At 43.8% G+C, this 23,938-nt stretch overlaps 1 protein-coding gene across 1 annotated transcript; it reads left to right on the top strand.

Annotated features, from left to right (window-relative positions):
• Positions 1 to 4,194: 4,194 nt before the first annotated feature.
• On the top strand, positions 4,195 to 23,938 carry LOC115108622 (terminal uridylyltransferase 4-like). The gene is given in 30 exon segments (XM_029633176.2): positions 4,195 to 4,292; positions 5,014 to 5,606; positions 5,788 to 5,948; positions 7,227 to 7,343; positions 7,673 to 7,850; positions 8,603 to 8,691; positions 10,990 to 11,041; positions 11,346 to 11,415; positions 11,675 to 11,801; positions 12,116 to 12,235; positions 12,367 to 12,552; positions 12,897 to 13,071; positions 14,269 to 14,837; positions 14,976 to 15,126; positions 15,337 to 15,423; positions 15,535 to 15,638; positions 15,753 to 15,810; positions 15,940 to 16,043; positions 16,218 to 16,421; positions 16,566 to 16,643; positions 16,810 to 16,987; positions 17,072 to 17,119; positions 17,426 to 17,508; positions 17,716 to 17,831; positions 18,107 to 18,267; positions 19,804 to 19,901; positions 20,090 to 20,583; positions 20,585 to 20,694; positions 20,998 to 21,174; positions 23,382 to 23,938. Coding segments are annotated over 29 exon segments (4,686 nt in total). The 5' UTR covers positions 4,195 to 4,292; positions 5,014 to 5,104; the 3' UTR covers positions 23,471 to 23,938.

Raw genomic sequence — 23,938 nt, 5'->3', positions numbered from 1 at the left:
CAAATCATTCACTAAACCCTAAACCTCAACTAAATCTTGTAATGAATTATGTGGAAATTGAGCAAGTTGAGGTGACTAAATGGAGTAAATTGAGTAAATGGAGTAAAACTCAATTGTAAACTGTCATGGTCAAGACATATTGATACAACAGTAGCTAGAATGGTGAGAAGTCTGTCTATAATAAAGCGCCGCTCTGCATTCTTAACAACACTATCAACAAGACAGGTCCTACAGGCCCTAGTTTTGTCACACCTGGACTACTGTTCAGTCATTTGGTCAGGTGCCACAAAGAGGGACTTGTAAAAATTGCAATTGGCTCAGAACAGGGCAGCACGGCTTGCCTTTCGATGGAAAGATAGAGCTAACATTAATAATATGCATGTCAATCTCTCCTGGATCAAAGTGGAGGAGAGATTGACCTCATCACTGATTGTATTTGTGAGAGGTATTGAATGTTGAATGTTTGAACTACTAGCACACAGATCAGACACCCCAGCTTCCAATAGGTTGGGACAAGATGGAACTGGGCCAACATTCTGTTGATTTTCTGATCGAAGAAAAGTCTCATCGCAATAAGGTTTTCTGTTCCCAAAACTAAAATCTGTTACGAACAGAGTACACGTTTTGTTGACATGGCCTTTTGCCAAAGGGAAAAATAGTGTTGTTTACAAGAAGTTCTAGAGCGAATTGAGTTATTGCACAAGTGCACTTCACAGAGAAGTCGTCCCCTAACAGAAATATGCAACAACATGCTAGAACACACCAACAGGATCTGCCAACCTCCTTGCTTGTTCTGCCCACTATGCTTAACTTGCTCCCATTGAAACTGACACAGATGAACTATCTTGGGTTAGTTATAACCCAGTCATAAATAATGCACTGTGCCAAATGGTGATGTAAATAGTCATACAATCTATAGGGACCCCTTGTACTTAGGTTAGGCAGGGCTCGGGTTCTTGAAGTACCGTTATCCTGTTTAATTGATATATATTCCATTTCTGTCTTCTCTAACCTCTTTCGACATCTATCCAACATATTAGCCCAACACATGATACAGTACATTTCTGAAATTCTCAAGATTATAATATAACAAAAAAGTGTGAATTTAATTGTTATTGCGGTACAATCGTGCGGTACAATCGAGCTTGTGCTGTTAGGTGACCTAAACTGGGACATGCTTAACACCCCGGCCATCCTACAATCTAAGCTTGATGCTCTCAATCTCACACAAATGATCAATGAACCCACCAGGTACAACCACAAATCCGTAAACACGGGCACCCTCATAGATATCATCCTAACCAACCTGCCCTCCAAATACACCTCTGCTGTCTTCAACCAGGATCTCAGCGATCACTGCCTCATTGCCTGCATCCGTAATGGGTCTGCGGTCAAACGACTACCCCTCATCACTGTCAAACGCTCCATTAAACACTTCAGCGAGCAGGCATTTCAAATCGACCTGGCCCGGGTATCCTGGAATGATATTGACCTCATTCCGTCAGTAGAGGATGCCTGGTAATTCTTTAAAAGTGCTTTCCTCACCATCTTAAATAAGCATGCTCCATTCAAAAAATGTAGAACCAGGAACAGATATAGCCCTTGGTTCACTCCAGACCTGACTGCCCTTGACCAGCACAAAAACATCCTGCGGCGTTCTGCATTAGCATCGAACAGCCCCCGCGATATGCAACTTTACTCCACCCAAATCCAGATTGCTGATGTTGTGAAAGAGCTGCAAAATCTGGACCCCTACAAATCAGCAGAGCTAGACAATCTGGACCCTCTCTTCCTAAAATGATCAGCCGAAATTGTTGCAAACGCTATTACTAGCTTGTTCAACCTCTCTTTCGTATCGACTGAGATTCCCAAAGATTGGAAAGCTGCCGCGGTCATCCCCTTCTTCAAAGGAGGAGACACTCTAGACCCAAACTGCTACATACCTATATCTATCCTACCCTGCCTTTCTAAGGTCTTCGAAAGCCAAGTTTACAAACAGATCACCGACCATTTCGAATTCCACCGTACCTTCTCCGCTATGCAATCTGGTTTCCGAGCACCTCAGCGACGCTCAAGGTCCTAAATGACATCATAACCGCTATCGATAAGAGACAATACTGTGCAGCTGTATTCATCGACCTGGCCAAGGCTTTCGACTCTGTCAATCACCACATTCTTATCTGCAGACTCAACAGCCTTGATTTCTCAAATGACTGCCTCGCCTGGTTCACCAACTACTTCTCTGACAGAGTTCAGTGTGTCAAATCCGAGGGCCTGTTGTCCGGACCTCTGGCAGTCTCTGTGGGGGTGCCACAGGGTTGAATCCTTGGGCTGACTCTTCTCTGTATACATCAATGATGTCGCTCTTGCTGCTGGTGATTCTCTAATCCACCTCTACACAGACGACACCATTCTGTATACTTCTAGCCCTTCTTTGGACACTGTGTTAACTAACCTCCAGATGAGCTTCAATGCCATACAACTCTCCTTCCGTGGCCTCAAACTGCTCTTAAATGCAAGCAAAACTTAATGCATGCTCTTCAACCGATCGCTGCCCACACTTACCCACCCGTCCAGCATCACTACTCTGGAAGGTTCTGACTGCAAATACCTAGGTGTCTGGTTAGACTGTAAACTCTCCTTCCAGACTCACATTAAGAATCTCCAATCCAAAATTACATCTAGAATCTGCTTCCTATTTTGCAACAAAGCATCCTTCACTCATGCTGCTAATCATACCCTCGTAAAACTGACTATCCTACCGATCCTTGACTTTGGCAATGTCATTTACAAAATAGCCTCCAACACTCTACTCAGAAAATTGGATGCAGTCTATCACAGTGCCATCCATTTTGTCACCAAAGCCCCATATACTACCCACCACTGCGACCTGTATGCTCTCGTTGGCTGGCCCTTGCTTCATATCCGTCGCCAAACCCACTGGCTCAAGGCGTTATCTCAGCTCACTGGTCACCATAGCAACACGCACCCACAGAACCGCGCTCCAGCAGGTATATTTCACTGGTCACCCCCAAAGACAATTCCTCCTGTGGCCGCCTTTCCTTACAGTTCTCTGCTGCCAATGACTGGAACGAACTGCAACAATCACTGAAGCTGGAGACTTATATATCCCTCTCTAGCTTTAAGCACCAGCTGCACACTCATCTTCTGCACATCTATCACTCCAGTGTTTAATTTGCCATACTGTCATAATTTCGCCACTATGGCCTATTTATTGCCTCACCCCCCTTATCCTACCTCATTTGTACACACTGTATATAGACTTTCTCTATTGTATTATTGACTGTATGTTTGTTTATTCCATGTGTAACTCTGTGTTGTTGTTTGTGTCGCACTGCTTTGCTTTATCTTGGCCAGGTCGCAGTTGTAAATGAGAACTTGTTCTCAACTAGCCTACCTGGTTAAATAAAGGTGAAATAAATAAAAATAAAATTTTAAAAACTATTAGGACTATGATAATTGCGTCCCAGTTTACCCAATGTGAACCGAAAATATGGTTTTGGTTGTGTACACAAATGTGTGTGTCATGCCTCCTGCGAATATCATATCAACATGTTATTTTTTTGTGTGATTAGGAAATATCCTTTTAGAAATGTATTAGGTGTTGCGCTAATATAATATATAATGGAAAAGCAAAATGTCTCTCCCTTTTTCTGAATTCACCCTGCTTTTGTATTTTTGGGCTTTGGCTATTTTCTATCAATAAGACTTTCATGAATACAACCCACTGTAAATGGTTCAGGGACCCCATTCCTCCAAATACTTTAGTATTTCTTGGCAATTTTCTATTAATTTAAATTTACTTTACATTAAAAATACTTCCTTAAAATTTCAATGGCTTTCATCCCATAATGCTTTCATGAATATAACCAGAGAGGAAGCGCAGATAGATATAGATATTCATGGCATGAGGCTGGCAGCATACCATCTATATCCGTGGAGATTACTGGCGGTTGACGACAACCCTCATCGAATATTCAAAAAAGTATTAAAAATAATGAGATGTATGCACCAATCCAAAGAAAGATAGGCGGGAGGAAGACAGCCCGAGGTGCCGACTCCCATTGTTAGGGCGGTTAGACAAGTTTATTGTCTGTATATCCATATTCTTTGATACACCTACATTCAATAAAGGTACCCACAATGCCCTATGCAAGAATTAACATGGCGTCTATGGTGCTGTTTTGATCCGTGAATGAAAACAACAAAATACTGAGCAGGAAGATTAAGAGAAATTAGACGTATTTTAGAGCTAAAATCTGCATGTTACAGTAAGGCATTGTATATTATTTTTCATGTTCTGGTGCTTTTGTCGTGTGTCAGTTTTATAGGGTCGGGTGGCTAGTCAAACACTTTATAGAAAGGCTTACCAGCCGCTGGCCAGCTAGCGGATAGATGGCTAACTTGCTAGCTAGCCATTTATCAGGTACTTCGATTTACGAGGTGGCTAGTTCGCTACCGTTAGCAAATACAAACATTTGTCAGGTAGCTAACAAGTCTGCTCTAGCTGCACGGTATTTATTTGTCTAGCTGTTATTTTAAATGTCACTTGCCCCGTTTGTTTCCATCTGCAGTGTGTCTCGCTCCGCGAGAAGGCCCTTGCAGTATATTGTGGGTTGGTTTCGTTTCATAACAAACACAAGTGCTTCAGCCTAGGTTTTTTTCTCAGCTAGCCACTCTTCGTTATATCGTAATAATGTATATTTGCAATAAAATTCGCAAGTTATATTACTACCCTTTATGCACTGGTCTAACTACTGTAACCCATATGTGTTCATAACTAGGATGTATTTGTTTTGATCAGGCCTTTGTGGCTTCATTGCAAGCTAAATGTTTTGCGACTGGCTACTTTCTCAGTTCTTCCTAGCAGATGCAGAATTAGTTCAATATGCTATGTTTTGATAGTGTTGAGTGTCTATGAATAGTTTAGGCTATTGTTCTTTTAAGATCAATGTAAGTAATGCCAAAAATGTATGACTTTCATCTCTTCAGAGTTTCATTGAACTAGCTGCCTCCCCATCCTCAATACAGAGTAGTAGTTTGTTCTCTTCAGCCCGGGTGAGGGAGAGGACTGGATCGTGGCATGGAGGAATCAAAAAGCCCCCTAAAATTAATCAAGCCCTCACGCAATGAGGACAGGGGAGCCACAGCTCCATCCTCCACCAGCTCCAGGTCCCTGAAAGAGGCTCCAGCGACACAGAGAGAGGGGTCTGGCCCCAAACCTGCCACTGCCTGCCGGAGCAAGGAGAACATCACCACAGCCAGGGAGGACCATAAGGACCAAGGCAGTAACCGTGGGACAGGCAGAGCCTCCACGGCCAGCCCTCCCGACCCAGGGAGAGGGAAGCCTCGCAGGCTGACTGGGAGGACCAGCTCTGGGGAGAGGAGGAAGGGGAAGGTGGGACTGGGAGGCCAGCAGCAGGCTTGGCATGGGGGTGATGCTAGGCCCATGGTGGCTTCAGACAGGAGTCCGGCTGGTGGAGAGAGAGACACAGGGGCAGGTATGGTGTCCAACTCATCTGACGAAGTCCTTACTGCACAGACCAAGACCCCCAAGATGGGGCCGTTGAAGGAGAAGTCACCTGGTGCGTTATTCTATACTTTAGCTACATAACTGTTTCATGTTTGAGCCATTTGCTGCTACAATATGTCTGTGTTAGAGTCCTGTTGCAGTTTTTGTTGTTGTTATATAAATACTTCCTGGTCATAAAATTTGTTATCTACATGCTGACTGTAAGTGAAGAGTTGGTTTGTCTGTGTTTTCAGGTGTGAAGGCCGGTGCTGTGTTGGAGACGGGGCAACCTGCTGTGGAGGGGTCAGCGGTCAATGAGGAGGGTCATGGGAGGAACATGACCTCTGAGCAGAAGCTGGGTCTCAGACAGGCTGAAGATCGCCTGTACAGAGACTACATACACAGACTGGTCAAGGTGAGGCGAGAACATAAGTTACTTCAGTTTATCAGTTGTCTGTATTTAGTGCCTTCAGAAAGTATTAACACCCCTTAATTTTTCCCACATTTTGTTACAAATTGGGATTAAAATTGATTTAATTGTCTTTTTTTTGTGTCAATGATGTGTACAAAATACTCATGTCAAAGTGGAAGATTTTTTAAACATGTTTTAAAGATTAGTAAATGCTAATAATCCGTGTATTGAACCCCCTGAGTCAATAGATGTTGGAATCACATTTGGCAGCGATTACAGCTGTGAGTCTTTCTGGGTAAGTCTCTAAGAGCTTCACACACCTGGATTGTTTAAACACTTCAAGCTCTGTCGAGTTGGTTGTTGATAATTGCTAGAAAGCCATTTTAGCTTTGCCATAGATTTTCAAGCAGATGTAATTCAAAACTGTAACTAGGCCACTCAGGAACATTCACTGTCATCTTTTTGTTAGCTTAGCAATATATTTGACCTTGAGTTTTCAGTTATTATCCTGCTGAAAGGTGAATTTGTCCGCTAGTGTCTGTTGGAACGTGGACTGACCCATGTTTTCCTCTAGGATTTTGCCTGTGCTTAGCTCTTCTATTTATTTTTATCCTAAAAAACTCCCTAGTCCATGCAGGTGACAAGCATATCCATAACGTGATGCAGCCACCACCATGCTTGAAAATATGAAGACTGGTACTCGGTGATGTGTTGTGTTTTCCCCATACATAATGCTTTGTATTCAGGACAAAAAGCTTGCAGTGTAACTTTAATGCCATATTGAAAACAGGATGCATGCTTTGGAATATTTTTCTCATTCTTTTCATACTTATTGAGTCAATACATTTCAGCTTTGAGTTTTTTATTCATTTGTAAACAGTTCTTTGAAGAAATCCACTTTGATTATTGTGGGATATTGTGTATAGATCAGTGGCACAAAATCTCAATTAAATCCATTTTAAATTCTGATTATAACGCAACAAAATGTGGAAAAGGTCAAGGTGTGAATACTTCCTGAAGCCACTGTGTTGTCTGTAACAGTTGACTGGAATTTGTGGACACAACTTTACATTTTAAGGCAACTTCTTAGGTCAGATGTCTTATCAGTTTGTTGCTGAGAACCCTCCACCAGGAAAAACAATAACAATGTTAATAGTCAACAGTTCAACACATCGCTGAGGGGTTTAAGAAATAAATAATTTGCATGTGTACAGTGAGGGGCACTATCAGTGACTGGTCTCTCACATATATAATTGGTTTCACTGCTTTCTGTCTCTACAGCCATCTCCAGAGTACCCTAACTTCCAGTACCTATGCAAGCTATGTTCAATACACATAGAGAACATACAGGGGGCACACAAACACATCAAGGAAAAGAGACACAAGAAGAGCATCATGGTGAGAGAAAAAGTTAGCAACTTTTATTTATTTTGTCATAATTGTCATGTTCTCCAACAGCTGATATGTACTGTAACTTGAAAGAAAATCCTAGGCTGTTATTTCCATCTTTGTTATTTCAGAAGTGGAAATGGTTAATTGAGGTGGAGCTTTTTGGTGTATCTGTATACATTCGTACTATTTTGCTGCTTCCTAAGCCTACGTCGGCCATTTTGTATCTCCCCCAAACCCCAAATTCTGTCCACATTCTCTCCAATCGATTAGACAGTGCCATTAGAGGGGATTTGGATTCACCCTGCCTTTGTCTCTCTCCCATGTGTTGTGTTTAGGAGAAGCAGGAGGAGAACGAGCTGCGTGCGCTGCCTGCCCCCTCCCCAGCCCAGCTCAGAGCCGTGGATGCAGCCGTCCTTCAGGTCACCCAACAACATGGTATCTCTGATCAGGACTTCCTGATGCGAAAGGAAGTGGTCACCAGGATGGAGATCATCATCCAGCAGCACCTCTCAGGTAACCTAGTTGTTTTTATTTTTTCAAATTAATTTTTATTTCTCCTTTATTTAACCAAGTAGGCTAGTTGAGAACAAGTTCTCATTTGCAACTGCGACCTGGCCAAGATAAAGCATAGCAGTGTGAACAGACAACACAGAGTTACACATGGAGTAAACAATTAACAAGTCAGTAACACAGAAAAAAAAGCGTCTATATACATTGTGTGCAAAAGGCATGAGGAGGTAGGCGAATAATTATAATTTTGCAGATTAACACTGGAGTGATAAATGATCAGATGGTCATGTGCAGGTAGAGATACTGGTGTGCAAAAGAGCAGAAAAGTAGATAAATGTAAACAGTATGGGGATGAGGTAGGTAAAATTGGGTAAAGTATTTCTATCCTCCTATCTCCTTCCTGTCATCTAGACTGTTCATCTGCCATGTCTAGATGGTTGAAAGTAGCTTATTGTAAGTATCGGCTTACAGGAGTGGCAAAGGTTCCCAGGGTGGCAATAAAACAAATAAAATGCAATAGTAGGGAAATGGTATGAATGAAATCCTGTTGAATGTATGGCATGAATAGAATACTGTTGAATGTATGGCATGAATAGAATACTGTTGAATGTATGGCATGAATAGAATACTGTTGAATGTATGGCATGAATAGAATACTGTTTAATGTATGGTATGAATAGATCCCTGGTTAATGTATGGTATCAATAGATCCCTGGTTAATTAATGGCTTTTGTTGCCGTTATTTTTCTTTTCAGTTTGCGCCCTCCGCCTCTACGGCTCCTGTCTCACCCGATTTGCCTTCAAGACAAGTGACATCAACATTGACGTCACCTACCCCTCCACTGTAAGTCTTGTCTGTTTCTTAACTTCTTATGGGCAGGTGGGACGGTAGCGTCCCACCTGGCCAACATCTGGTGGAATTGCAGAGCGCCAAATTAAAATGACAGAAATATAAATATTTAACGTTCATGAAAAATACAAGTATTTTACATCAAAATAAAGCTTAATTTCTTGTTAATCCAGCCGCTGTGTCATATTTCAAAAAGGCTTTACTGCAAAAGCACACCATGCGATTATCTGAGGACAGCGCCCCGCATACAAAAGCATGAAAAACATTTTTCAACCAGGCAGGTGCGCCACCAAAGTCAGAAATAGTGATATAATAAATGCCTTACCTTTGAAGTTTTTCTTCTGTTGACACTCCAAAAGGTCCCAGCTACATCACAAATGGTCCTTTTGTTCGATTAAGTCATTCTTTATATCCATAAAAACTCAGTTTAGCTGGTGCGCTTAATTCAATAATCCACCGGTTTCCCTCCTTCAAAATCAATCCCAAACGTTACCAATAAACTTATCCAAACAAGTCAAACAATGTTTATAATCAAACCTCAGGTAACCTAATGATAACATTTAAGATGGAAAATAGTATATTCATTACCGGGGATAAATAACAAAGAATGCGCTTTCATCCATGCGCATAGAAACACTACAGCCAAAATGGGAGCCACTTAGAAAAACCATAACTTCTAGCTCATTTTTCCAAAAACCAGCCTGAAACTCTTTCTAAAGACTGTGGAAGCCCTAGGAACTGCAATCTGGGAAGATTTCGCCTCATAATAAACATGACAGCAATTGTAAACAGTGGTAGGCTGAAGTGTTTTTGTTTTTTTGGATGGTTTATCCTCTGGGTTTCGCCTGCCATATCAGTTCTGTTATACTCAGACATTATTTTAACAGTTTTAGAAACTTTTGAGTTTTCTATCCAAATCTACCAATTATATGTATGTCCTAGCTTCTGGGCCTGAGTAACAGGCAGTTAACTTTGGGCATGCTTTTCATCCAGACATGAAAATACTTCCCCCTACCCAAGAGAGGTTAACAACCCACTAATGCAAATTATAATTACGCAATTGCCAGTTTATTTGCTACACCACCCTGTTCACGAAAACGGTTCGCTCCTACAGACAGTGAGTCACGTGGCCTTGGCTTGCTATATAAAGCAGGCAGACAGACATCCAGTTACTGTTCAATTGAACGTTAGTAGACCAAACAAGTGACGTTTGAGTGTGGTATGATCATCTGTGCCAGGCGTGCCGGTTCCAGTGTCTCAAACGTCCTCCTGGACTTTTCACGCATGACAGTGTCTAGGGTTTACCGAGAATGGTGCGACAAACAAAAAACATCTTGTCAGTAGCAGTCTTGTGGGTGAAAACAGCTTGTTGATGAGCGGTCAAAGGCGAATCATGCAAGGTAACAGTCGGGCCACAAATGGCGCAGAACGGCATCTCGGAATGCGCAACTCGTCGGTCCTGGTCAGGGATGGGCTATTGCAGCGGACGACCACACCGGGTTCCACTCCTATCAGCTAAAAACAAGAAGAAGCGGCTCCGGGGGGCATGCAATCATCAACACTGGACAATTGAGGAGTGCAGAAACAGTGCCTTGTTCAACGAATCCTGGTTCCTGAGTCAGGATTGTCGAAATCAGCATGAGACCATGACCCCATCCTGCCTGGTGTCAACATTACAGGCTGGTGGTGGTGCTGTAATGGTGTGTGGAATGTTTTTTTTCCTGACACGTTAGGTCCCTTGATACCAATTGAGCAATGATTCAATGGCCCGTAGAATTCAGGCTGTTCTGGAAGCAAAGGTGTGTCCGACCCAGTACTAGGTGCACCCATCGGACACACACTACCTAATAAATTGGCGTTGTAAATGCGAAGTGTGCAGGTGTTAAATGAAATGTGGGTGCAAGTCAAATGATTGTAAGATCAGTGGGAAACAGGAAGGAAGTTATTCAAGACTATTGGGACATTATTGCCTTATTGTCAGTCTGTTTCGGGTGATCTCTGATCGCTTTCACCGTGATTGTCTTGGATAGGGTTTAACTGATTGGGTATATTTATCAGTTGGAGGGATCCAAGAACCTGTGAATGATTGGACTCCTAGACAGGACACTAAAACAGGACTCAAATGAACTGTGGACTGAATATGATTTGGGTTCTAGGCTGCGGTCACAGTAAAAGCACTTTGACTGCTGCTGATGATGTATAAACTGCTTTATGAAGATGTGATTGAATTTAATATGATAAATGTTGATGCCTTGACTCTTAATAATGCATTTAATGTTTTTGTCTCTCTAGATGACTCAACCAGATGTGCTGATACAAGTATTGGAAATCGTGAAGAACAGTGGTGTGCTAAACACACACACACACACACGCAGTGTTGAGAGAGACTGTAAATTCAGCATAAGAAGCTATATTGAGTTATTTGTTAGCTTGGAGAGCTCATATTAACCACCTCGAATGAAGGTTATGAGAAAATAAAATTAATAGAAATCCAAACTAATGCACAGTAGTTTTAATACAAACACCTTTGGTAAATTAGATTGTTTAATCCTTTTCAGGTGTTAAGCTATGTAAATTAGGTAGCCAGGCAGGAGATAATTGTGTTGGGTTTGGGAGCAGTCAAAGAATGTTGGCCTTTCTTTTTCCAGCTCAATATTCTGAGGTTGAGTCTGACTTTCACGCCAAAGTTCCGGTTGTGTTTTGCAGAGATGTCAAAAGGTCAGTGGAAGGTTAATTCTACTGTTTTCTATGAGCTCTACTGTTATCCATTTACAACCTACTTTTTTGAAATATCCTCTGAGTTGTTCCTGGGTGCATTTTTAATACCTGGGTACAGCATAGCAAAACATTTTGCAACAAAATAAAAATGAGAGTTCCTTATTGGACAAGTTCAGGTAACCCATCTCTGCTTCAGTACGTTTTCTTCTGTTTGGTGTCTAATGAATACAACCCTGATCAGTGTGTTGTATCTCCACAGTGGGTTGATGTGCAAGGTGAGTGCAGGTAATGATGTGGCCTGCCTCACCACCAACCACCTGGCTGCCCTAGCTAGACTGGAACCCAGACTGGTGCCTCTGGTCCTGGCCTTCCGCCTCTGGGCTAAGGTAAGGCTGGTCTAGGGAAAATAGTATTTTATGGATACCAGCATATGATATAAATAGCATATGTCTAGTTGCCCCTAGTGCTTTTAGTGGAAATAGCAAATGTAACTAAATGTATTGGCCTTTGATGACTGAACAAGCATTTATGTGTAGAGTGGATTTCATTGTAAATTATATGGTTGCTTTACCTAACTTAGCATATTGTCGCTTTAGTGGTTTTGATGACAACGACAGCCCTTGACCAGAGAGAATGTGTTCTTAATGACTTACCTGATTTAAATAAAGACTATCGTTTGTGTGCTTGTTTGTCCCTCTAGTTGTGCCACATTGACTGCCAGGCAGAAGGGGGAATCCCGTCCTACTCCTTCTCCCTCATGGTCATCTTCTTCCTCCAACAACGCAGAGAGCCCATCCTTCCTGTCTACTTCGGCTACTGGGTAGGTGACACCACACAAAGGTCGATATTTTTTATATTTTATATTTTATTTGCTTTTGTTAAAGATGTTTTTACTGTGCTTGTTGCTGTTTTTTGTTAATGCTGTTTCTAACTTAATGTGGTTGATTTCAGATCGAAGGCTTTGATGTGAAGGCTGTGGATGAGTACCATCTAACAGGGATAGAGATGGATATATTTGTGGGGTGGGAGCACCGGCCCCCCAGTACAGAGGGACGGGGGGACGGCAGGGGGGAAGGAGGGAAGGTCAAGCCTGAGCAGAAGAAACCAGCTATGAAGAACCAGCATACAGAGGGAATGGTGAGTACTCTCGACAAGGCTTTCATTTTCTTTTTCAAATAAAGTTGTTTCATTTAAGAAATGATATGACTGCATATTGTAATATGTTTACATTCTGCAGTGCTAAAAGCAGAGTTCAAAGGACTGAGTGTATCCCCTTTTCTCAGGAGTGCTACAAAGCATTTTATTGGTGTGTTACCTAGACTGATTACTCACCATATTTCTTACACCAGTCCATTTCCTTTTTTATCAATGCCACCTATGGCGTTGAGTGCCTCTGTTCTTCTTTGTGGTTACTGTCCATGTAGTCTTAGGCTTAGTTCATATGTCCCATCTCACTCTGTTCTCGCTCTGCTCCCTCTCAGACGCGCCTGGCCCTGGACCTGGGTAAGGGGGTGTCCCTGGGCCAGCTGTGGCTGGAGCTGCTTCGGTTCTACACTCTGGAGTTCGCCCTGGAGGAACGCATCATCAGCATCCGCCTCAAAGAGCTCCTCTCCAGAGAGATGAAGAACTGGCCCCGACGAAGGCTGGCCATCGAGGGTAAGACTGAGGGAGAGAGACCACTAAACAGACAGATTGGCCATCGATGGTAAGACTGAGGGAGAGAGACCACTAAACAGACAGATTGGCCATCGATGGTAAGACTGAGGGAGAGAGACCAATAAACAGACAGATTGGCCATCGATGGTAAGACTGAGGGAGAGAGACCACTAAACAGACAGATTGGCCATCGATGGTAAGACTGAGGGAGAGAGACCAATAAACAGACAGATTGGCCATCGATGGTAAGACTGAGGGAGAGAGACCAATAAACAGACAGATTGGCCATCGATGGTAAGACTGAGGGAGAGAGACCACTAAACAGACAGGTTGGCCATCGATGGTAAGACTGAGGGAGAGAGACCACTAAACAGACAGGTTGGCCATCGATGGTAAGACTGAGGGAGAGAGACCACTAAACAGACAGGTTGGCCATCGATGGTAAGACTGAGGGAGAGAGACCACTAAACAGACCGGTTGGCCATCGAGGGAGAGACTACTGAACAGACAGACAGGCTGGGGAGGGAGAGGGAGACGGACCACTGAACAGACAGGCGGGCCATCAAGGGTGAGGGAGAGAGACCACTGAACAGGGTATTCAGAGTTGAAACATTCAGAATGTTCCAGATAGAAATGTAATGAATAGAGCTGACATGATCAATCAATTATGGCATAATGGGTGGACCGGCAACCATTGTGAGTGTACCCATAGGAGCAAAGCAGGAAGTGTACCTATCAATTTGTGCTGTGATTCAACTCAAATGTCATTACAAACAATACATACAATTGCATGAACCACATCAGTTAACATCATTTGAATGAACATTCTATTTTACCATGGAAATTATTGGGTCACAATACTAGACAGCCATTGTGAGTGTACCCATGAGTTTACCTGTTAAATTGCCAGGGTTAGAGGTTCCAAGCCCATTCTGTTCATTCTTATTTCTATGTGACTCCCCCACACACAATTCTAAATGGCAGACAGTCAGATTTGTTTTCTATATGACTAGCTCCCTTCGATTGTCCTTTCTACTTGTCTCCCTCAATGAGACTGCTGACTTACTAGGTGTGAATAGCTTAAAGTAATGTGGTAGAGTCAGAATCAACTTTTTTTTCATGGCTAGTTATTTTAGTCAGTTTCTACACACCACTGCTCTACCACCTTTAAACTTATCCTCTTCTATTTCTTCTCAGATCCGTTTGCCCTGAAGAGGAATGTTGCCCGCAGCCTGAACAGTCAGATGGTCTTTGAGTACGTCCAGGAGCGCTTTCGTACTGCCTACAAATACTTTGCCTGCCCGCAGAGCAAGGACAGGGACACAGGAGGGCGCCAGAGAGGCAAGAAGACATGCAAACATGGCGACATGAAACCGGAGGATGGAGACGGAAAGGGAGAAGAGGTGGCTGAGAAGAGTGGAGGTGGAGAGCGCAATGGGAAAGAAGGGAATAGTCTGAGCTATGAGACGGGACAGATTGAGGATGATGAGTTTGAAAGTGATGAAGAGGTTGGAGCAGAGCGGGCATTAAATGCTGGCCTTATGGACTTGGTCCTCAGTGAGGGGTACAGTTCTACAGATGGGATTGGAGCTGAGCCCGGCGCTACCCTGGAGTATTCCTCCGCCTCCCCCTCGCCCCAGAACGGCCTGCTGGACAGTGATGAAGAGGGGGAAGAGGAAGTTAAGCCTGTTTTTAAGATGCAGGGACATATTGCACCAGAGGACCTGCATTATATATTTGACAGGATGATCTTCACAGGAGGAAAGGTACCTGTACAAAATGCTTTTTGATTGTTTTGAATTGGATAATGAAAATTCTAGACTTGCTTTGACAGAAGTGTAGTGTAAGTTCCAGAATTAGGTTCACAGGCTTTGCTTAATTATCTTGATTTATTTTCTCTGCAGCCTCCTACAGTCGTGTGCAGCATCTGTAAGAGAGATGGCCATCTGAAGGACGATTGTCCTGAGGACTTCAAGAAGATCGAGCTCAAACCGCTGCCTCCCATGACCGATCGCTTCAGAGACATCCTGGATGGCCTTTGTAGACTCTGCTACCGTTAGTCATTTGCTGCTTAACATCATTCTGCTGTCTTGGAAGGAGTTTGTTTGAGTGATTATGTCCAGATTTTGTCTAAGCAGATCTTCTATATTATGGAGCTAAGACATGTCTTGAACACTACACTGGTAAAACCTGTATATATAGACTTCACATGCACAAATAGGAATACTCAAACACGCTAAATATACTTTTTCTGATTGTTTGTAGATGAGCTGTCTCCCTCTCTTGGAGAGCAGCAGAAGAGAGAGCAGGTCATGGGTAGTCTGGAGAGGTTTATACGAAAGGAATACAATGGTATGTACAGAACTAAATTGCATATGTAACAGCAGTTCACAAGAATATGGAACTTACTATTCTGTGTAGTACAACCTCGGTATTATAAACATCTATGATATCATCACACAGACGAGGCCCAGCTGTGTTTGTTTGGCTCCTCCAAGAACGGCTTTGGTTTCCGTGACAGTGACCTGGACATCTGCATGACCTTGGAGGGCCACGACACCGGAGAGGTACGTGGGCTCACTGTGATTGGTGTCCATTTTGAATATTGAAACTCATTCCCGCAGGTCTTTGACTCCCCAGTCATTCTGAGATGTATATCTGTCTATCCCTCTACTCAACAGAAGTTGAACTGCAAAGAGATCATCGAAGACCTAGCCAAGGTGCTAAAGAAACACGCAGGTAAAAGAGGTTCTTTCATAGCACATTACATTGACCCCTTTCAGGATGCGTGGTTTGACTACTTGTTATGAATGCAGACTGTGATATTTTGTGACTTGGTTATTGATGACCTGTGTTTTCCTCTGTCAGGTCTGAGGAACATCCTGCCTATTACGACAGCCAAAGTGCCTATTGTGAAGTTTGAACACAGACCGAGCGGACTGGAGGCAGACATCAGCCTCTACAATACGCTGGTGAGTAAACGGAGATCATTACTTAACGTTACAGATAGCCATAACAAGGGCTGGTAAGGGACAGATTACTATCATTGGGTAACATGTCCTTTGTACGTCAAGCTAAGTTGCTGTGTAATCAGTGATTGTGTACTATCCATCTGTATGGATTCATTGGCGTCGCTCCTCTTTCAGGCTCAACACAACACCAGAATGCTGGCTACCTACGCGGCTCTAGACCCGCGCGTGCAGTTCCTGGGATACACCATGAAGGTGTTTGCGAAGCGCTGCGACATAGGTGACGCGTCCAGAGGAAGTCTGTCGTCCTATGCATACATCCTCATGGTGCTCTACTTCCTGCAGCAGAGAAAGCCCCCCGTCATCCCTGTTCTCCAAGAGGTACTGTTCACTTACCCTCTGCTAACCCTTGTTACAGGTCCATCCTGTTATAGCCAGTCAGTGTGGATGTAGCTGACACCAACAGAAGCCACTCAGTCTTTGTAAAAGCTTTAGGAAATAACCCAATGTCCACCTGTTCCTTAGGTCTTTGATGGACATACTGTACCACAGAGGATGGTGGATGGTTGGAATGCCTTCTTCTGTGATGACCTCGAGGAACTGGTGAGTTAAGTCATCAACGCAACTGAATGTAGCAAATCCTACACACACCTGCCTCTCCTAAATGATGACCTTGAATACGTTTGTTGTTTTGCTTACTAGTCATTGTAGTCTAAAGCATTCTATTAAAGAGTTCTGATAAAGCTCGCTGTCCCTTGTCCTCCCTCAGCGTCGTCATCTGCCAGAGCTGCAGCAAAACCGTGAGTCTGTGGGGGAGCTGTGGCTGGGCCTGCTCAGGTTCTACACCGAGGAGTTTGACTTTAAGGAGCATGTCATTAGCATCCGCCAGAGGAAACGACTCACCACCTTCGAGAAGCAGTGGACCTCCAAGTGCATCGCTATTGAAGGTAATGAAACTTTCCTTCTCACTCACATGGTTGTGATGATGAAAGGACCGATTGATCACTGGTTACTTTTTGTTTGTTCCTTAGATCCCTTTGACTTGAATCACAATCTTGGTGCTGGAGTTTCTCGCAAAAGTAAGTGAACTATGTCTCCTTAGTAGGGTTGCAACATTTCAGGAACTTTCAATAAATTCCCTAGTTTACCTGAAATCCTGGTTGGAGGTTGTCAGGAGATAATGAGCAGGAAATCTGGAATACGCCATCCAGGATTTCTGGAAAATCACAGAATTTATTGAGAGTTTTGCCACCTTACTCCTAAGTTATCCTTATCAGGCCAAGTATGTATCATGTACCACAGTATGTCAGTGATTATGGTCTGTGCTCCCTGTAGTAGTTCAGTGATCATGGTCCCCAACACACCCCTTCTCTGTCTCTCCTTAGTGACTAACTTCATCATGAAGGCCTTTATCAACGGCAGGAAGCTGTTTGGTACTCCCTTCTACCCCCAGCCTGGCTTGGAGGCGGTACGGCACATACTAGATACAGGGCTGTATTCAGAGTGCTGATATAGGATCATTTTTGCCTTTTTTAAATGATGATGAACAAGAGGTTGGACCTGATCCAAGATCCGCACTGTTGTAATTATGGGCATTTATGGGCATTGTTGCCCGGGCTGTACACTTGATGTCAAATTATTCCATTTGTCTAACATTGTTTCTTCTGTGGTGCAGTACTACTTCTTTGACTCCAAGGTGCTAACGGACGGGGAGCTGGCACCTAATGACAGGTGCTGTCGGGTCTGTGGCAAGATCGGCCATTATATGAAGGACTGCCCCAAGAGACGCAGGTACACTGGGAGAGAACATCAGTGAGTTTCTTTCGGAACTAGCGTGTGTGTGTGTGACAGACCTGGGTTTAAATACTATTTGAAATAATTCCTGGTGGTAGGGCTTTGCACTTTTGAGACTTTTTGTTGCATTGGTTCTGTTGGAAGACGAGCTCAATCAAGCACAGATACAGTATTTGAAATGATTTATAATAGTATTTGAACCTATGTCAAGTGGTGGCTGCATGTTTGAATGAGCTAATCCTCTGCTTCTGTGTGCGTGTCTGTCTGAACAGGGGGATGAGGAAGAAGGAGAACGAGAAAGAGGAGGATGTGAAGGAGGGAGATGATCATGAGCTGCGGGAGCGTCGCTGTTTCCAGTGTGGTGACATGGGTCACGTACGGAGGGACTGCCAAGAGTACCGTCATCTTAGACAGAGAGCCGCAGTGGGACTAGGTACACACACACACACCTGATCGAGGGTGTATCCGCTAGGAAGAAAACAGAAATTAAACAGGGAGGGACATACCTGAATTTGTCCAATAGAAAGGGTTTTGCAACTGTTTGCTACTGTCTTGGTCTAATAATTACACCTCTGGTGTGAATTCATTATGTAAACAGTCTACCATTTGAGAAGCAAACAGAGCAAAACAGGAGTTTCATTTGGACAAATTCAGGTAGGAATGTAACGATTCACCGATACGCATTGGTCCCCAATTCAAATGTTTAAGATACAAGTGTATCGGTCTGCGGACCCTAAACCGATCCAAATGTAGCATGCATCAGTCAGATGTCATTTAGGTTGTCATCTGCGCGCTGATTTACTGGAATAAAAGTAAGCTATCGGAGAGACAACTGGCTGTTGGCCTACCTGCTGAAAAGGGCTTAAAATGGAGTTTATTTTGATTATTCAGGTTCACCATCAGCAATATTTTTGGTAGTTTTGCTTCGAACAATCAGTGTAAAGTTAATTATTTCATAACGAGGACGGCAATCACTTTTTAAAAATATATTTTTTTACCCCGTTTGCTCCCCAATTCCGTGGTCTCCAATTAGTAGTTAGTCTTGTCTCATCGCTGCAACTCCCATACGGACTCAGGAGAGGCGAAGGTCGAGAGCCGTGCGTCCTCCGAAACCTAACCAAGCCCCACTGCTTCTTGACACAATTGCCCACTTAACCGGGAAGCCAGCCACACCAATGTGTCGGAGGAAACACTGTACACCTGGCGACCGTGTCAGCGTGCATGCGCTCGGCCTGCTACAGGAGTCGCTAGTGCGCGATGGGACAAGGACATCCCTACCGGCCAAACCCTCCCCTGACCCGGACGACGCTGGGCCAATTGTGCGCCGCCCCATGGGTCTCCCGGTCGTGGGCGGCTGCGACAGCCTGGATTCGAACCCAGAATCTCTAGTGGCACAGCTAGCATTGCGATGCAGTGACTTAGACCACTGCTCCACTCGAGAGGCCAGCAATCACTTTTGCGAGTCGCACTGCATGGCCAAAACTAGAGACGACGAGAAGATCAATCTGTAAAAACGGTTAAAACCATTTGATTTTGAGATGGGAGTGAAATCCAAAGTTGTGCTATATATTCATTGGGTATGTCTGAGCTAATTTGTAAATGATAAATATTAAAAGCTCAAACATGAATCTGCAAAAAATAACAAGCTCAGACAGATCAAGCTCCAAGAGTCCCAACTCATGAGCTCCATCAGCAGCAGATTTTTAATTTAGAATGGAAAATGAATGTGTTTGTGCAACAAATGTTAGTGCATCGAACCGAATCGCATCGATTAGTTCTGTATTCAAACCGAATGGCACCGAATCGTTTCAAACTAAAACGTATCATTCCTGTATTGTATAGGAGCCCATGTACAGTATGTAATTGTTGATTTAAAGACCTGTGTTTTGTCATGACTACTACCTCCCAGCAGAGGACAGCAGTGGCTCGATGACTGAGTGATGTAATGGTTTGCTTCCGTTTCCTTCAGTTCCCCACATGGTGCAAGCCATGGTGAGCTCCCAGTCAATCCCCATCCCCCAGCCTCCACAGGACCGCCCCGGACGCACCAGACAACCCTCCGAATGTGTGAGTACAACTCTGTGTTGTCTCTCTCCCTGAGCCACCCTAACCATGTTCAAACATGCTACAGCTAGCTTCTTTATCTATCAGTACAGACCTCTATGTATGGTGATGCCTTTTAATTGATTTCTCTCTTTCCCTTCCTGTATTTTTCCCTTCTACATCCTTACCCTGCTGTCCCCCGCCCCCCTCAGTCTGATTCCCACCAGACTCCGCCCTACTCCCCCCAGCCCAACCTGTTCTCCCAGGGTTCCAGCCAATCCTCCAGCTCCCCCCAATCCTCCTCCAAGACCTCCGCTGGAGTGGGACCCCCTAAGCAGCCCCAACACCCCCAGGTTCCCCTCTCTCTCTTCGGCTTCCCTCCCTCCCACCCAGGCCAGTACCACCACTCTGCAGCTCTCACTGCTCTGGGACTGCTGCCGTCCCACCACAACCAGCACCAGTCTCATCAGTCCCAGGGGCACCAGGTTCATCACCAACACCACCACCCCTCCAACTCCTGGCCCATCCACGGCCCCATCCTCCAGACTTCCAGTGGCCCTGGTGGGCCCTCCCCGCCCGGCCTTAAATTCCCTCTGCGCCAGGCCCCTGGCCCAGGGAACGGGAACACAGGGCCAGGGGGCTCTTTGGGGGGTGGCAGCCCTAGCCCTATGAACCTAAACGACCCTAGCATCATCTTCGCCCAGCCGGGCGGGGAGGCCCATGGGCCTGGGAGGAGGGCAGGGACGGGAAAGGCACTGGCACAACCACCTGGCACAACAGGGGGCAATGGTGGCTAACGGCACTGTGGGGAAGTCAGGTACACACTGGGTGGCTCCGTCTCTGTGGGCTCTTTCTGTCTCTGCTAGTTGTCTGACTAACTGGTCAGATTCTGTCCTTGTCTTTAGCAGTAACTGTCTGTTTCCTTGTTAACTGTGCTGACTGTGTGGTCAGGTAAGAGACACCAGTGGTTTTGGGCTACACACTTAATTCACTGTGCACTTAAACTGGTGCTGGGTCAGAAGGATGATATCAAATTATTGTGGTTGGCTGAGCAGTTTCTTGTTTAAATTTTCCAATTACGTTTTGTGGACCAAATTTAAAGACCTCCCTTTCCCTGTAGACCCAGGCTACAAGACCCAGTTTGGGGGTGTGAGCCAGCAGGGTTCTAGGACCTGGGAGCACAGCAATGCGGCCCACTACTCCCTGTCCCCGTCCTGGCCTTACCGCATGCCACAGAACTTCATCCAGCAGGGCAACGGGGGCTACCCACAACCCGGCAAACCCTTCATGTCCCAAGGTAAGAGGCTCTGCGATAGAGAGATGCGAATTAGAGGTCTTCACGGTTTCAACAGACCTGAAATCCCGAGATCTGACCCGGGACCCAATCGGGTCCTGGCCCTAAAATCTGACTTTTGGCTCGGATCTGGGTCGGGTCTGACGCAATTGCCACGGGTACCAGGTATGTGCAATTAAAATGTATTACCGTTGGTCCCGATTTGGACCCGTCTTCTGTTAATTACCCTTGTCTACTGTTGATCGTGAAGATTGAGTCCTTTTTCATTGAAGTATAACGAAAGTTAGAGGAGAAAGAGAAAAGTGAAAAGAAGTCGACAAGGGGAACATCCTCGGGGACAAGTTGTGATATTGTAGTTGACAAAGATGAGAAAAATGTTGGCACAGCCAAATGGACTGTGTGCAATTCGCTATTCAGGTTTAATGCATATTTCTACCTTATTTATTTTCATTTATCGTCCAGTCCATTGGTTATTTATTACTATTGTAGGTCTATTTTAATTATCTAAACCAGTTCTTTAAATTACCAATGCAAAAAGTGTTTCATTTTGTTGAACATTTTTTGTCAACGAAAACGTATCTATATTTTTGTGCTATGTATTTAGTTTAAGGCTAAAAGTAGGCCTGTTGTAAAAGAAATAGCATTAACCTATTACTGTCATTTGTTGGGTAGGCCTGCGGTAGGCAGTCACCTTTGTTGGTATTGAATTTATTGCTGCAATATTCGTATTTTCCCAGTGAACAGTGACTTACTTCTGATATTACCCTAATAAAGTTAAGCAACTTTTGTGATTGTTTGGTGTGGTATGCCTATTCGGCTTAGGTACTGCAGACTTATGAATGCAGTGCACACCGAGAGTTGAACTTGAGGTGAGGAGAATGTTTTATGCCTACCGGAGTTACACCTTTAATCTAACAATATAATGCTTATCTTTATAAAAACACATTTGGATAGAAAATGTAGAAATAAAGCTACTGTGTCAGCCTATATCTGTTTAGCAATCTGACAAGGATTTAAAAGATGTCAGGAACATGGCGCTGGAGTATTGCCAAATCCCCCCCCCCCTCCCCGTGTTCTTCATTGTTGCGACTTGCTTGCTAGTTGAGATTTCTGCTCTTCACTCATTTGTCAGTTTAGCCTACATTCACTGATCTTAGTAGCAGAACGCATTTTTGTCTGCAGTTTTCGGTTTGGCTATTTGTTTCAAGTGAATGTGGCGGTTCTAGCTTGTATAGCGCCCTGGGCGAACCCCCCCTTCAGCGCACACACCCCTGGGGCGCCCCGTGCTACCCCCGGCAAGATGCCGCCATAGGCGGCTGCCCTTGTCGCGTACCTAAATCCGCTACTGATTTTTGTATTAGTCTAAATAAATCTCTTTGCCAAAATTCGTCATCTCTCCCATGTCTTAATCAACTAGTATTTTTGAAAGTCTATGGATAATAATTCAGACATAGTTGTTCTGAAAGGTGTATTGCTTGCCAACATTTTACTCCCTCCATGTTTAATAAAACACACATTAATTAATTATACATTTTTGGTTGCCTATCCTGACTTGAAGTTCTACAGAAATTATTTGACACTAGCCACAAAATTAAGGAAATTAGAGGGGGGGGGGGGTCTGGCAGGTGGGAGATTTTCGGCACAACACCGGCATACCTATCTTTTCTGTTGTTCTAAGGCTAGGCCTAAGCCCGTCTCTTTTTAAAGATAAAAATAAATGAATATCATTTTGTATTAGCAAAGTATAGTCCATACGCTACACGTCGAAACAACTAATCGTTTTTTTAAATAATTAGTTATAGGCAGTTTTTAAGGACACGTAACTGTAGTTAATTTGGCCAACATTGCTTGTTTATTGATGGTGCTGGCAGTGCCCAATTGGATATTTTAAATTGCTTTCTTTAGAATCTAAACGGGTGTCTCGGAACCTGAACCAGCATGGGTCTGTTTGGGTCAGTTTCATTCAAACTGTCCTTTTCGGAACGGGTCGGTCTGTCCTTGAGTCCATTCAGAACGGGTGTCCGTTTAAAAAATACAATTAATTATTGCATATCTGGTGGGGTGGGAAAGCCACGGATCCACCTCTCATTTAGTATAGTTTGTAATACTTCATTGATTGGTCTACTCTAAATAATTCTCCCCTTCGATCTTACAAAAATGCCCCTACTGTAGTTAACTTTACTTCCTTCTTTGTCTTGGCCCCGCCCCAGGTTCTGTGGTGCACCCCAATCAGCATTTCCCGCTCCTCCCCCACGGACGACATCACGTCAACCTCAACTACATCCAGCAGAAGAAATGAATTGTGAACTCTGCTCCCATAGCATCTTCTTTCATTTAGGCGTTATGGTCCTTCACCCTGACAAAACAAAAACTATATAATCTTAACTTTTCATCATCTGGTCACAATACTTTTTTAAATGAATTTTATCATTTTTGTACAGTTTTTACGTGTTTTGTCTCATTACATTGATTTGTAATACAAATGTTAAATATTTTAATACCCCCATTTCTGAAGGGGTCCAAAAAGTGTTTTTATTTTGTGTAAAGGAGGGAAAATGATCCTTTATTTTTATTATCTGTGTTCATACTTTGCTTGCTTAAGGATAAAAGCTTTGAATAGACATTTGTTCCAACAAAAAACAACATTTTAACATGCCCACTCCTATCAGATAATTATGTAGTGCCAAAAAGACCTATAAGGGGGAAAAAAATAAGAAAACAATAAGAAAAAAACAAAGCCATAAAAAATAAATAAAGTTAAATCAAA

This window comes from Oncorhynchus nerka, linkage group LG24 (genome assembly GCF_034236695.1).
Source record: "Oncorhynchus nerka isolate Pitt River linkage group LG24, Oner_Uvic_2.0, whole genome shotgun sequence".
NCBI lineage: Eukaryota > Metazoa > Chordata > Actinopteri > Salmoniformes > Salmonidae > Oncorhynchus > Oncorhynchus nerka.
The sequence above is the reverse complement of the archived record's forward strand: the minus strand, read 5'-3'. Positions and strand labels throughout refer to the sequence as shown.